This window comes from Leucoraja erinacea, chromosome 10, assembly GCF_028641065.1.
Source record: "Leucoraja erinacea ecotype New England chromosome 10, Leri_hhj_1, whole genome shotgun sequence".
In the NCBI taxonomy this organism is placed as follows: Eukaryota; Metazoa; Chordata; class Chondrichthyes; order Rajiformes; family Rajidae; genus Leucoraja; species Leucoraja erinaceus.
In genome coordinates this window covers 16,166,667-16,181,290 of record NC_073386.1, presented here as the reverse complement: position 1 = coordinate 16,181,290, position 14,624 = coordinate 16,166,667, and the positions used below count along the sequence as shown (strand labels likewise).

At 38.0% G+C, this 14,624-nt stretch overlaps 1 protein-coding gene across 2 annotated transcripts in view; it reads right to left on the bottom strand.

Annotated features, from left to right (window-relative positions):
• The window catches only part of rad54l (RAD54 like), a 24,694-nt gene extending 10,070 nt beyond the window's left edge, over positions 1-14,624 (bottom strand). Inside the window, exons 1-9 of one of the 2 annotated variants that reach the window (XM_055641545.1) lie at positions 13,636-14,624; positions 12,052-12,120; positions 10,636-10,755; positions 8,540-8,600; positions 5,854-5,989; positions 5,148-5,217; positions 2,419-2,707; positions 1,294-1,418; positions 199-349 (exon numbers count right to left, since the gene is read on the bottom strand). In XM_055641545.1, the coding sequence (XP_055497520.1) occupies positions 199-349; positions 1,294-1,418; positions 2,419-2,707; positions 5,148-5,217; positions 5,854-5,989; positions 8,540-8,600; positions 10,636-10,755; positions 12,052-12,120; positions 13,636-13,638 (1,024 nt within the window). In that variant the 5' untranslated portion in view covers positions 13,639-14,624. Of the gene's footprint in view, positions 1-198; positions 350-1,293; positions 1,419-2,418; positions 2,708-5,147; positions 5,218-5,853; positions 5,990-8,539; positions 8,601-10,635; positions 10,756-12,046; positions 12,121-13,635 lie in introns of both variants that reach the window. The other variant, XM_055641546.1, reaches the window with a different exon arrangement.

Genomic DNA, 14,624 nt, shown 5'->3' with positions numbered 1-14,624 from the left:
TTAATACTAGATTGTCTTTGCAACTTTTAACTCTAACCATGTTAACGATAAGGAAATTAATATTACAAAGAGAACAATCATGCATTCCCAACTACTAGTTATAGGAAGAAGTCGGCAGATTTGCTGAATGCCTGCAAGGGTTGAAATTTAAGCAGAGAGGCCAGTGAAAATCGAAAGACAAATATTAAAAAAACGTACCAAGTATTCCAGCATTAACAAAATGAACAAGGCTGAAATATTCAAGTAGGTCATTTTGGATTGGAGTCCCAGAGATCAATATGCGACGCTTGGCATTCAGTTTGTTCAGTGCCTGATATGTCTGATTGTCTGAATTCTTTAGCCTATGACCCTATGATATAAAAGAAGAGCGGCAGAGTACCTTATGAAAGCTTTCACTTCAAAATGCAAGACATCCAATTATAATTTAATTCAGATTAAAGGTGAAATATTTATTTCGAACCGATACAGTACACTTTGCAGCAAAGAAGCTGCTAAATTAATTTTGCAAAGTACCCAGATAATCTGTACATTAGTTAATTTTTAATTATATCATATCCCTAGAAGACCTTTAATACCATTAGGTTTTTTTTTTCCTTTAAACACCTGCCCTCCTGGTATGTTAAGTACACATTCTACACATCTTTCATTCAAAACATTATTCACAACCAGTAGTACAAGAGATCCACATATATAAGATCCAATTGGAACATTAGTTTTAGCTACACACAATGTAAAATAGCATATGCCATGTATAACTGTCAGTGGCCAGAATATGTGGAATTATATTTGGATCAAGCAATGTAGATTATAACAATGTAGATTATAACATTCATGAAACAATGCTAAGGGAGGGAGAAGAGATGTTAACAAACTGCTTTGTAGATGGATTAATTTTAAAGAAATAAATAGCCCCACTCATTAATTATCTTGTCATCTTGTTTCAAGAGGAGATTTGAATGAATGAATTAATAAAAATGTTATTGGCCAAGTATGTATACATACAAGGAATTTGCCTTGGTGCTTTGCTCGCAAAACACAATATACAGCAGTCAATTCAAAATAAAACATTATAATTTAAACATGTGAAAATAAAGTACCAGAGTAAAAAGAGGCTGCAGACTTTTGGTTGTTGAGTAGAGCTACTGCTCGTGAAAAAAAAAGCTTTTTTTTTATGTCTGGCTAATGTGCCGAGAGTTAATTAAAGCAAAGTATGAAGCAGGTGCAAGCTGGTCACACAGAATAGCAATGTGGTTCAAGTGCATGAACATTACAACAAGATACAAGGCTGTCTACCTCATCACAGATGACTAAACCAACTGGACCTCTGCAAAGCACCTCAGCATGTAATCGAAACGTCTCATAAGAAATTATTAGGATTGGAGTTGGAATCCGTAACCCACGTTGGCTCATAAATGTGGCTGTGGAGGACAATGAGAAAAAATGAAACAAATCTCAGTATCAGATGTTTCTATTTAAAGCAACAATTTACAACAGAAGGTTGTGAACTCATTTGTATTATCAAAAGTGATTTATTACTAAATTGTCTTCAACATATTATGTCCTTCAAATATTTGATCATTGTTGTCAGTCATAAACTTCAGTAGGTACATATCTGCATTCCAACCCCTGTCAGGTCTGAATACCTGCAGCTCGCTCTCGATTCTCCATGCACCACAAATTGAACATTTGCACTGGTTAACTCAGTGGCTTCTCTCCTTACCATCCCTGCAGGTTCTCCGGTTGGTAACTGTCGTTCTGAGCACTCTTTTCCTTTGACCATTATATAACAGTCGGACAATTTGGAAGATTCTCCTGCTCTCTTCAGAAAGATTCATTGGATCATTAACTTCCACGCAAGAATACAGATTGGGGGCCCAATATCACATTTAATGGGAAAAACGGCCAGACCAATAGCATTCCTTTCTCAGTTGCTGCCGACCAGCACTGAAGCATGTCTTAGATTATTTGCCTACTTCTCCAAGTGTAAATTGATATCTATATTTTTTTTTTTAAGTGCCCAAGCTCTGTCTGTAAACAAACTGAACATATTGACACTTGTAATAAAGGAGTGAATTCAATGACGAACTTCACATTTAGTTCTGTTATTTTTATCTTGAAATCATGCCAAGCCTGCAATTAAGTTGATATTTAAGATAACATTTTCAATTATAGCCATTTTGACCTCAATTTTCAAAACTATTCCCCCATTGCAAAAATACACACATCAACATTTTGGCAGAAACATCATATTTCATATCTAAGAGAGCAAACTCTCGGTACCGAATGAATGTCAACTCTGATTATCTGTTTGAACAATGTGAAAGTGTTTAAAATAATCAGCATTCTGACTCACAGATGAGCATGCCCCAAGCCATGCAAATGAAAGAAAATCTTACAAACCAATTTTAATTTACCTACCCAGTTTCTTGTCAATCTCTGCCTTGGTTCCTCCATCAATGGCCAGCGATTGTACCCTTCCTGCCAGCCACTTTTCCACCTCGTTATACCAGTTTTTCACCAAACTGGACGGAGTCACAACAATCACTTTCTCAATCTCTGGTTTAGCTTCTGGGCTTTGTCGCAAGAGGGTCCATACTAAGGAAATACACTGCAAAGTCTTGCCCAATCCCATCTCATCTGCCATTATACAGCCATAGCCTTCAGTGATACACCGGCCTGTTACACAGTCCCACATAAACTTCACACCCTGAAAGACAAATAAAAGTTATCCTCCAGATTACTGTAGACAAAAAGTATGCAGATCAAATGGAAAGGCACAATAATTTATTCATGATTTTAAATATAGCTTAATTGTTTAATTAGAAACACTTATAGAAGCCATGTGTAGGAAGGAACTGCAGATGCTGGTTTAAACCAAAGATAGACATAAAAAGCTAGAGTAACTCAGCGGGACAGGTAGCATCTCTGGAGAGAAGGAATGGGTGACGTTACGGGTCGAGACCCTTTTTCGGTCAGAAGAAGGGTCGCGAACCAAAGCTCCAGATATGCTAACTGTCCCGCTGAGTTACTCCAGCTTTTTGTGTCTACTAATAGATGCAATGTCCTTCCACCATATGGAGTGAAAATATATGGCATTTTTCCCAGTATACTTTCTGGACCCAAATGATACCAGGTCTAAGGGAATTAAGGGACAGAAGTTTAGGGGTAACATGAGGAGGAACTTCTTTACTCAGAGAGTGGTAGCTGTGTGGAATGAGCTTCCAATGGAAGTGGTGGAGGCAGGTTCAATTTTATCATTTAAAAATAAATTGGATAGGTATATGGATGGGAAAGGAATGGAGGGTTATGGTCTGAGTGCAGGTAGATGGGACTAGGGGAAAACAAGTGTTCGGCACGGACGTGTAGGGCCAAGATGGCCTGTTTCCGCGCTGTAATTGTTATATGGTTATATAGGTCACAAATTATATTGACATGAATTTAGGAGAAGCTTACCCCAGCGTGTGTTTTACATTATGAAGTAAGAGAAGAGAATGCAGATTTAAATGGTTGAGGTTTTTTTTACTGGGTACGTTCCCTTTAACTTTTTGCCAGTTGTTGTCTCACCAATCTTCTGAAGCCATCCACACTTCAGGAAAGTAGCTAACATAATCGAGAACCTATCCCATCTCAATCATTCCTTCTCTCTCCCCTCTCGTCGGGCAGAAAATACAGAAGCTTGATCGTGCATACCACCAGACTCAGAAACATTTTTTTTCCTTCTGTTATTAGTCTTCTGAATAGTCCATCCATTAGCTTGGGTACTGACCCAATTTTCCAACCTACCTCTTTGCAGAAATTGGACTTTGCTTCTGGAACTGTTATGCACATTGCTGAGAAACTTACGCACTCTGGTATTTTTCTCTTCGCTCTACCTTTTGCCCCATGTGTTTGGCTTGACTGCATTCAAGAATGGTATTATGATACACAAATAATGAAAGGCCTGCATTAAATGAACGTGGACAGTATGTTTTCACTAATGAGGGAGGATTGGACCCGAGGATCTAGGACCTGAATAAAAATATGTACCTTTAGAAAGGAGATGAGGAAAGGTTTCTATTTCCAGAGGATGGTGAATCAGTAGAATTCATTACCACAGATGGCTGTAGAGGCCAAGTCCTTGGCTAATTTTAAAGTGGCGATTGATAGGTTCTTGATTAGTATGGGGGGGGTCAAAGGTTACGGGGACAGACAAGAGAATTGAGCTGGGACGATAAGATAGTTTAGCCATGATTAAATGGCAGAGTAGGCTCGATGGACCAATTCTGCTCCGACATCGTATTATCTGTTTTGATTGAATAGCATACAAACAAAAGCTTTTCACTGTGCCTCAGTACATGTGACAATAATAAACCTAAATCTAAAGTGGAAAGATTTGGCACATGTACTAGTTTTTTGTACCATGTTACATAATGATTTGAGGCACATAGACAGGGTAGACAGTCAAACTTATTCCCCAAGGTGAAATTGTCAAATGCTGGAGGGCAAATTTTAAAGGCGATGTTCAAATTTTTTGTGTTTTAAAAAAAAAAAAATAAACACAGAGTGGTTGGTGCCTGTAATGCGATGCCTGGGGTGGTGGAGGAAGTAGATATGATAGTGGTGTTAAAGCGACTTTTAGATATGTAGATATGCAGGGAATGGATTGCATGTAATTAAAAGCTATTATTTTAATTTAGCATCATGACCAGCACAGATATATTCATCTGAAGGGACCTTTTCTGTGCTGTACTGTTCTTTATTTTATAACCAGATTCTAAGACAACCAAGATTATCCTTCACCAGGTCCTTAAATTATTATTCTCTCCACACTGAAGCAAGTACCATTCTACATCTGCCTATCGTGGCGCATCTAGGATAAAGGACTCAATTTGAAGAAGCTACACATTACACCAGATTTAAGCCAGTTGCCAATTCAAAATAAGAACATTTACCTTTTATCTCCCATACCCATCACCACCATTGCACAAAAATATCAGAGATTGGGAAGGAGGTGAAAAGCAGGAGGAGCCGCAGGTCAGTTCAACCTTACAATTCGGTTGGGTTTGCCTGATTTGAGAATTTATCCATATTTCTTTAGGCAATGCAACCATTATACTGGGTGTCACAGTGAACTGTCATAATTTTCTCAGCCACAAAAATAAACCCACCTCTCTTTGATGTGGTCTTAGAACAGAAGTCAAGATAGGATCCACCACTACATGTACTGGAAGTTTATCTCTAAAGAAAAACAAACGTTGAAAATCAGAAGAATACAAATTATGCCTTAGCGTGAAAATGCTGTTTACTCCCTGGATTTATTACAAATTTATCCCAACATCATCTCATTACTGATTTTGTTTTTTTGGGATTATTCTTAATATTTTTCCCAATGACCTGCTTATTGATGTTTATATTTTCCAAAAGTCTCCAAGGCAACCTTAACGCCTGCCCAATATCATAAATATGTTCAATGCATGAATCGCTATTGATATGCTTTGCCTGTTATCTGATCATGTTTTGCCTTCCTTTATTTAAATTCCTCTTTTCATATTCTCATTTAAAAAATCAATGTCATATTTTTTAAATCAGACAATTGATGGAATCCTATTGTGCTGAATTGCCAAAACAATGCCTTTATTAACCAACAATCTTCTCATTGTATATGTGCCCCAATCTAATGTTTTAATTGCTAAACTCACAAATTAACTGACAGTAAACAGAGTTCAGATATTTTGAATAAATACGTATAATCTACTTAAAAACCTATCTAACAAAATATTAGCATTTTATGTTCCTTGTTTCCTTCATATAATTTGGTGCAAGCATTTAAATGCAAAATAAAAGTGATGCCTTAAAGTTGATATTTTTACTCACTTATCAGCCTTTAGTTGGTCATGTGCACTAAGAGATGGAGGTTCAAAGAGAACCAAAGCACCTTCTTCATATGGATCATGAAGTGATCTTCTGGCACCTGCACGTTTAATCCCCAGTGACTTTAATCCAAGAGGCCCTTAAATGTGTTCAAGTGTTAGTTATTTATAGAGTTCACATATCATTGCTGACAAACAGAACATCCAGGATTTTGCTCTTTTATCCCCTGACAATGACAAATGGTACCCAGAGCAGATTCACCTTCCAGTGTGATAAAGAGGACTGCGGCGTTAATTGGACACAACAGAACATTAATCTTGGATCAAGTTTCAAGTGTGAACTATTCTGAAGGTAGTGAAGTGCAGGGATTAATAGAAATATCCTGACATCTGCTTCTTAAGAATAGACTTAATACAAAACACCACCTGCGTAAATGTTCATATTAAGAGATCACGCATCAAATTCTAGTAAGTTGGTTGACTGAACTATTTCTCTTTCCACTGGCTCTGCCTAACCTACTAAGTATTCCATGCATTTGTTTGAGTATCTGCATTATTTAATTTGTGAAACATTAATTTGCACAATGCCTACTACATATCAAAGTATTGCAGTTACTTGCCCAAGCTACTCTGATAGCATCTGAAAAATATGCAATCTTTACCAACAGGAAACCAATAGCAAACAAAATGAAACATTATCAACTGCATGCTCCTCCATTCCTTAATTCTTGCTAAATCTTGATAAACCCAGGAATTCCATACTCAACAGCATTGTTGGAATCAATTCACCAGAAAGGCTGCAATTAAGTCATACACAGGCTATCCATCGCGGTTGGAATGGGTAATAAATAGTCTCCTTGCAAAATCTTTGAACAGGGCTTCAGCTCGCTTCTCCCTCGATCCCATAGTATTTTACTCGATTGAGTATTACCCAGAATATGTTGCAATCAACGTCCAAATCATTGAAATACATTATAAACAAAAGCTGATCAACATAGAACATCAGATCTATTGATTATTTCAACATAGTCATGTTTCCTTGCCAAATGTTTATCAAACACGTCTTATTTACATAACATTTGTAGTGTTTCTTCAAAAAAATCGGTTAGTGCGATTGTGATTGGCTTCCCTTTCAGACATTTACAGGTTTTATGTTTCTTCTCATCTTTTTGTAATTTCAACATATTGATAGACTCCAGTATCCAGTATATTGTACAACTCAGGTCCAAGTTTCCAGGTATAGTCATACTGCAAGGACACAGAACCTTCACCCCGTCCATTCTGACCAAGATGCCCCATTTAAACTAGACCCATTTAACATGTTTGGCGCATATCCCTCTGAATCTTTCCCAAGCGTGAAAGGCTCAACTTCCATCACAATATAGCCCAAGAGAAACAACAAATCCATTGCGAGTGTGTGTGAACAAACTACACCATTTTCCAGAGCTAATGCCCAAATTCAAATTTTTGGTTCCCATCAAACCTGCAAGAGTTCAAGCCACAGTAACACCATTTCCTTCTGACCCTCATCTTAGCTGCCTTATGTTCCCAATTCAGATTCAGTTCAAATCCCCAACTCAAAAAGTCAGTCTTCCACTGACTACAAAAACTTTCCAGAAACCATTGGGCAAACACACTCACATCTTCAATTCCCAACTCCTGCTAATGCCATAATTTGGTACAATTTCACATCGTGAGCTCCTCGCCCTTCTTTCACTTAGTTACATGCATCCATGTGAACTTCAATGCTCACACTTCTTTCTCTCATACTTATCCGCGACCATACAAGGGTGTTTATAAAACTCTAAAACTTAATCACAATTAACACAGTTTAAGAATATGTAAATCACACTGTTAGTTAAGGCCAAAAAGTATTATTCTGCTTAAAATAATAAAATTAATTATAAAGCCAAAACCAAATGAAAAGTCACTGTACACATTGAAATGGAGAGCAAAGTGTGGAGAGGATTAATTGCTCCCTTTTATATTTTAATATTATTCAATTATTTATATATAAATAATGTTACATGTCAATTGCTCTTTGAAAGTGGTGTCACAGGTAGATAGGGTGGTCAAGAAGACTTTTGGGATGTTGGCCTTCATCTGTCAGGGTATTGAGTAAAAGAAAACTCATACAGAGGGTGGTGGGTATATGAAATGAGCTGCCAGAAGAGATAGCCAAGGCAGGTACCATAACAACATTTAAAATACATTTGGACAGATTCGTGGATAGGAATAGTTTAGAGGAATATGGGCCAACACAGGCAAGTGGGACTCGTGTAGGTGGGGCATCTTCCTCGGCATGGGCAAGTTGGGCTGTTGCGCCTGTTTCTATGCTATATGACTCTATAACTATAATATTGTAAACAATATTAGACAAGACAATTATTGCAAAATTATAATTTATTAAAAGTTGAGAGAATTGGATAATCTTGCCTTTTCTTTAAATTTTGTTGACTTGAATTACTGCAATAATTATCAAAGCTACATGCTAATTCCACAAAATTCAATTATTATTATTATAAACAATTCAGTTAAGGTATTCAAAGCCAGATAAACTAAACGTTCTAACTATCAAAGCAGTTGCTATATTTCAGTTTTAAGTTAATCGCACTATCATATAGCTATTCTACCAGAAGTTATTAATAATATTCTAAAGAGCAGTATTTGGCAGACAAACTGGTACACACCCGTGTAGTTTGGAATAGGCACTCGGAAAGGTTTGGCCAGGATACTTTTAATGAAAGCCTCCTGTGGGGGACAGGAAAAAAGTTATTATGCAACGCATTGATCTTACTAAAACAATCAAAACCAATTATTTTGAGACACACAAAATGTTGAAGTAACTCAGCGGGTCAGGCAGCATCCTGGAGAACATGGATAGGTAACGTTTTGGGTTGGGCTGAAGAAGGGTCCTGACCAGAAACGTCACCTATCCATGTTCTTCAGGGATGCTGCCTGACTCACTTAGTTACTCCAGCATGTTGTGTCTTTCTTTGTTAAACCAGCCTATGTAGTTCCTTGTTTCTACTTATTCTGAAACTAGTTTCTCACAGTAGTTCCTTGTTTCTACTTATTCTGAAACTAGTTTCTCACAGTAACTGAGAAGAGTGAAATGGATAGTCGCCCATTACAGTTCCATACATTTCTACTGTGCAGGAAAGAACTGCAGATGCTCGTTTATACCGAAGATAGGCACAAAAATCTGGAGTAACTCAGCGGATCAGGCAGCATCTCGGGAGAAAAGGAATAGGTAACGTTTCGTGTCGGAACCCTTCTTCAGTGCATTTCCTACCATTCAAATGAATCATGTTGAAATGAAGGTAGACACATGATGATGAACACTTGAAATGAAGGTAGATAAATTAAGGTGGAATCATGTTGAAATGAAGGCTGATTTTTGAGATGTACCCCCCATAGTAACCAAAAAAATTATGTTCGTTGGCAAGTTCTGAAATTAAGACATATGGTCTGACATAGATTTTGAGGTTTTCCCATTAGAATACAAATACAAAACTTGAAAACAAATTGATTGGAGATATTGTCTAACTTCAAATCAACATTTAACATACAAATAAATCACAAGAACCTAATGATACACGAGTTTTACAATAAATAGCTTAATGCCCCTGTCCCACTTAGGAAACCTGAACGGAAACCTCTGGAGACTTTGTGCCCCACCTAAGGTTCCCGTGCGGTTCCCGGAGGTTCCCAGAGGTTTTTGTCAGTCTCCCTACCTGCTTCCACTACCTGCAACCTCCTGCAACCTCCGGGAACCGCACGGAAACCTTGGGTGGGGCGCAAAGTCTCCAGAGGTTTCGGTTCAGGTTTCCCAAGAGGGACAGGGGCATTAGGCCGCATCACATTTCCAAGTAGGGCTGATGAGGAGATTGCAAGTTAACCATCTTTCAACATAGTTAAGGCAATACTATTTTGGCATTAGGTCTTCTTGACTAACAATGTGATGCTGCAAGTAATACATTCAGTACTCAGCTTAATAAGATTTAAAAAAAATCAAAAGGTCATTCTCTTACTGAAATTATTATTTTGTGCGCTCATCCCAGCATTTGAGCACATAATTGAAGCTAACATTTTACTGCAGTACCAAGGGATAAGGTCATCATCTAATGAGATGTTAAATTGCACGTGGCAACTTAATAGCTTGACAGAGCTGTGCTTAAAGAACATTGAGAAATGTCTAGGAAAGAACTGTAGATGCTGGTTTAAATCGAAGGTAGGCACAAAATGCTGGAGTAACTCAGCGGGACAGGCAGCATCTCTGGGGAGGAGGGTCTCCACCCGAAACGTCACCCACCCCTTCCGAGTGTGCATGTAAATAATGAATTGCATATTAAGCTCTAAAGGAGTATCCCCGAGACAAACAATCCAAATGCAAATCATTAAGTGGGCATCAGATGTCAGGTGGTGAACCCCTAGTACCCACCCCACACCACTTTGAAAGCCTTGCTGCTATCATTGGGTTTTGAACTGTTCATATGATTTAAATAATGGTTATATTTAAATTATAATTGTGTAAATAATTTGCTTTTAATTTAAGTACCAGAAATCTAATAAAGAAAATGAGAGTAAAGTAGAATAAAAATTGCACATGTAGTTATTATTTTCAATCAAACTTGGTGATTCCTTTCAAATGAATGGGTTCATGCCACCTACAATTTTAATACAGAATTCAATCACGTTTTGTTCTACTCACTGAAATTACAGGACACAGAGCTCCCAAGTCCTTTCCACATGCTCAATTATTTTTAAAAGATCGGTTACTCACATGCTGATTGCTGTCAAGGCAGACCGGCCTATTGGTTAGCTGTGCTAGTGGTTTCCGGAATGGAGAAATAAAACTTTCAGTATTATTGCGCTCAGATCCAAGCTTTCGTCTCTTTGGCTTCTGTAAAAAAAGTAAATTCTATTTTTTTGAATGTTAACTTATTCTTAGATTTTATGCAGATTCTTTAATTTAGTGTCTTCCCATCTCCAAAATCAATTCCCAGCCACTCCTATAAGTAAGCTATAAGAGATTATAGAAGGCAACAGCACAACATTTACCGAATTAATATTAAATGAATTTCAGTTCACAGTCACCCAAATATCAGATGGCAAAATGTGACAAGAATTTTAGTTCACATCTTAACTCTGTATGATCTATTGTATTTAATCTTATACCCCTTAATTTATTATATACATTTCAATGTTTAAGATTATTTTGAAAGCTCAGGAAGTAATTCTAAAAACGCTAGACATTCATTCTCAGGTTTTTATCTATGATATTCCTAAAAACAAAATAAATTTGAAGATGAGAAAAAGGCATTGGCTCCTTCCCATTCCTACACAGACATTTCTGTCCAAGGTCTCCTCCATTGTCAGAGTGAGGCTAAATACAAATTGGAGGAACATCATCTCATATTTCGCTTGGGCAGCTTACAGCCCAGTGGTATGAATATTGATTTTACTCACTTCAAGTAGCCCCGGCATTCCCTCTCTCTGTATCCGTCCCCAACCCAAGTCGTACTAGCTTCTCATTTTCACCCTACAAACAGCTAGCAATGGCCTGTTTCCTTTATCATCGTCACTTTTTTTACATATCTTTCAATCATTGTTCTTTATCTCTCCACATCACCGTCTATATCTCTCGTTTCCCTTATCCCTAACCAGTCTGATGAAGGGTCTCGACCCGAAATGTCACCCATTCCTTCTCTCAGCCTGTCTCGCTGAGTTACTCCAGCTTTTTGTGTCCATCATTGGCCTATGGTCAGTTCTGTTAATATACAGGAAGTTATTAAATGTAGAATCCATTATATTGCATCTTTAGTACAGACAATGACACGACATAGTCTAGGCAGGCCAGATCTTCCTTCCGAAGTTGAGTTAACTGAAGAATTTGGCCATGAATTTGGTTCATTTGAAAACTGATAATTTCAATTGGCAAGCCATTTCATTGATGTTGAAAGACTGATAGTTATATTTTTACATTTGCTGCGATTAACCTTTTGAATTAACCTGATGAATTATAAAACTCACATTGAACTGTTAAATCACAGTGTTTTTGACTTGAGGTGCAGCAACAATCAAGTAAAATAAAATCTCTTACAAAGACATCCAAAGAATATAGATTCAACATACATACAAGTACAAACAAAAGTCATTAATAGATCAGTAATTTCAATTTTGAATTGGATTACATTACCACATCCTCTTCGTCAGATGAATCTCCTGGCTTTCGCTTTGCAAGCTGACTTGGTGCAAGACTTCGTCTCTATGGAAAAAAATAACAAATTTGGGGAAATGGATAGAATATTGCTATATTGCTGCAAATTTGTCAGTTCTCAAAGTCATGTGGTTTCTTTCCATTCTCAAAGCACGAACACGATAATTTTAATTTCTCTATGAACTTCATGAACGCCATGACTTCAGCCACCAAGACCAAATTAAACCTATCTGCCTCATGTCACATTTCAAGTCACATTTATTTATATAGCACATTTAAAAAACAACTCTCGTTGGCCAAAGTGCTTTACATTTGTTATAAGAATAGTATAAACAAACAAACTACATACATATAGCCCTTGCTCAGTGGACGTCAGGAAAGACTTGGCAGTATAGATAAGTTTTTAGTCTTGACTTAAAGGAGTCGATGGAGGGGGCAGTTCTGATGGGAAGGGGGATGCTGTTCCACAGTCTAGGAGCTGCAACCGCAAAGGTGCGGTCGTCCCTAAGATTATGCCTAGACTGCGGGATATTCAGCAGCCCCAAGTCGGCCGATCTGAGGGACCTGGAGGTGGAGTGGTGGGTAAGAAGACTTTTAATGTAGGGGGGGGCAAGCCCATTGAGGGCTTTGTAAACATAGAGGAGGGTCTTGAAATGTATACGGAACCGCACAGGGAGTCAGTGGGGAGGCCAGGATCGGGGTGATGTGGTCCCTTTTTCGGGTGCCCATCAGGAGTCTCGCTGTGGCGTTTTGGACCAGTTGCAGGCGGGACAGGGAAGATTGGCTGATGCCAGTGTAAAGAGAGTTGCAGTAATCTAGGCGGGAGGAGATAAATGTGTCATCACTCACTGTCCTCTAAACCTACAACTTTTCCCAAGTTTGTAAAGCAAAATTATGTATGCTAGAAATCTGAAGTAAAAAAAAGTGTTGAAAATTCTTAACAGATTAGACAGCATCTGCAGAGAGAGAAATAGTTAAAACTCTGAATATTTAGTGGCAGATTTTTAATTTACCCAACTGTTACTGACCTGACCCAATGTCTCAAAGTGAGAGACTGAAGAAGGGTCCGGACCCAAAATGTCACCTATCAATGTTCCCCAGAAATGCTGCCTGACCTTCCAAGTTACTCCAAACACTTTGTGTCTTTTTTTTTTAATAAACCAGCAACTGCAATTCCTCGTTTCTAGTTCTGTCCTAATGTCTCCTTTCGAGCTATGTCAAATTTTGTTTGATAATTTTACCGTGTAGTATCTTGGGAGGTTTTACTTGTTAAGTGCTACAGAAATGCAATGTGTCATTCTCCTGTTTTACAAAGCCACAACACTCAAGCTCAAAAAGTGAACTCCCAAATATTTCACTAAAACACCTCAGCTGTTGCTGTTAGAATACCAATTAAACCAACAGTTGAATTACATACCCCAAATACATATTCTTTAGTTTAGTTTATTATTGTCATATGCATTGAAGTACAGTGAAATGCTTTTGATTGTGTGCTATCCAGTCAAGGAAAAGACTATACATAAATACAATTTACTAATTCAATATCCCTTCCACATTACTCACCATTTTTTGAAATTGGAATTTCACTAGAATTCAACCAATTTTAAACTTTGTCTTCTTCCTGCATCAAAGTTCCATGATATTCTTGAACAGAATGAATGCCTTTACCGCTTCCAAATCCCAGTCCATAATTGTCGAATGATGGGGCACTTTAGCTTCCATTCTCTATTTCCTTATAGACCATTCCTACAACTGTTCAATTTACTGTATGGTAATGATCAACCAACAATTATTTTTCAGTTTCCATGTGCAGCTTCTCCTTTTGGGCCGACTTCTTTTATTATAATGTTAACATTTTCTGATAAGCTTGGCTGATTTCTTAAAACCTTGCCAAACAATTACCATGCCCTTCGAAATCTTTGAATAATTTAATTCTTCAAAGTGATCTAGTGCTAGTTTATTTTCTCTCTCGTTGTTTTTCTTTAATGTATTAAATCTGCTACATATTTTCCTAACTCCTCACCACTACATACAAGTCTAACTCCTCACTTTTCAATAAACCATTCTTCTACATTACTTCTAACCGTATCATTAGATTAAAACCCACAATTTGATCAATTCCCTGACCTATTCCTGTTCTTGTCCCATTTCTTAAATGATAGTGTGTCAAATAAGGACCAATTGATTTACCAGCCTGTCCTACTCAACCGTTTGAGGTTTCACCTGTCGAATGCGTGAAACAGAATGTGTGCACCTCCCCTGTCCAACTTATTTCTGTCCGGTCCCGTCCCTCTGCAACTCTAGATGATTGATCAGCCTCCCCTCTCACAACTGGCCTAATGTTATCTCTCTAATGCAGATATTTCTCTCTCACCGTCCACTCTCCCACTCACTCTCAGTCTCTCTCACTCCTCTTACCCGTTTACTGTCACCCTCTTCGCCTTTTCTCTCTCTCACCGTCACTCTCCCGATCGCTGTCACCTTTCCCCACCGGCCAGCCTCTTCCCTCTATATATCTCTCCCTTCCCCTCTCCCCGGGCACCTCCACCACC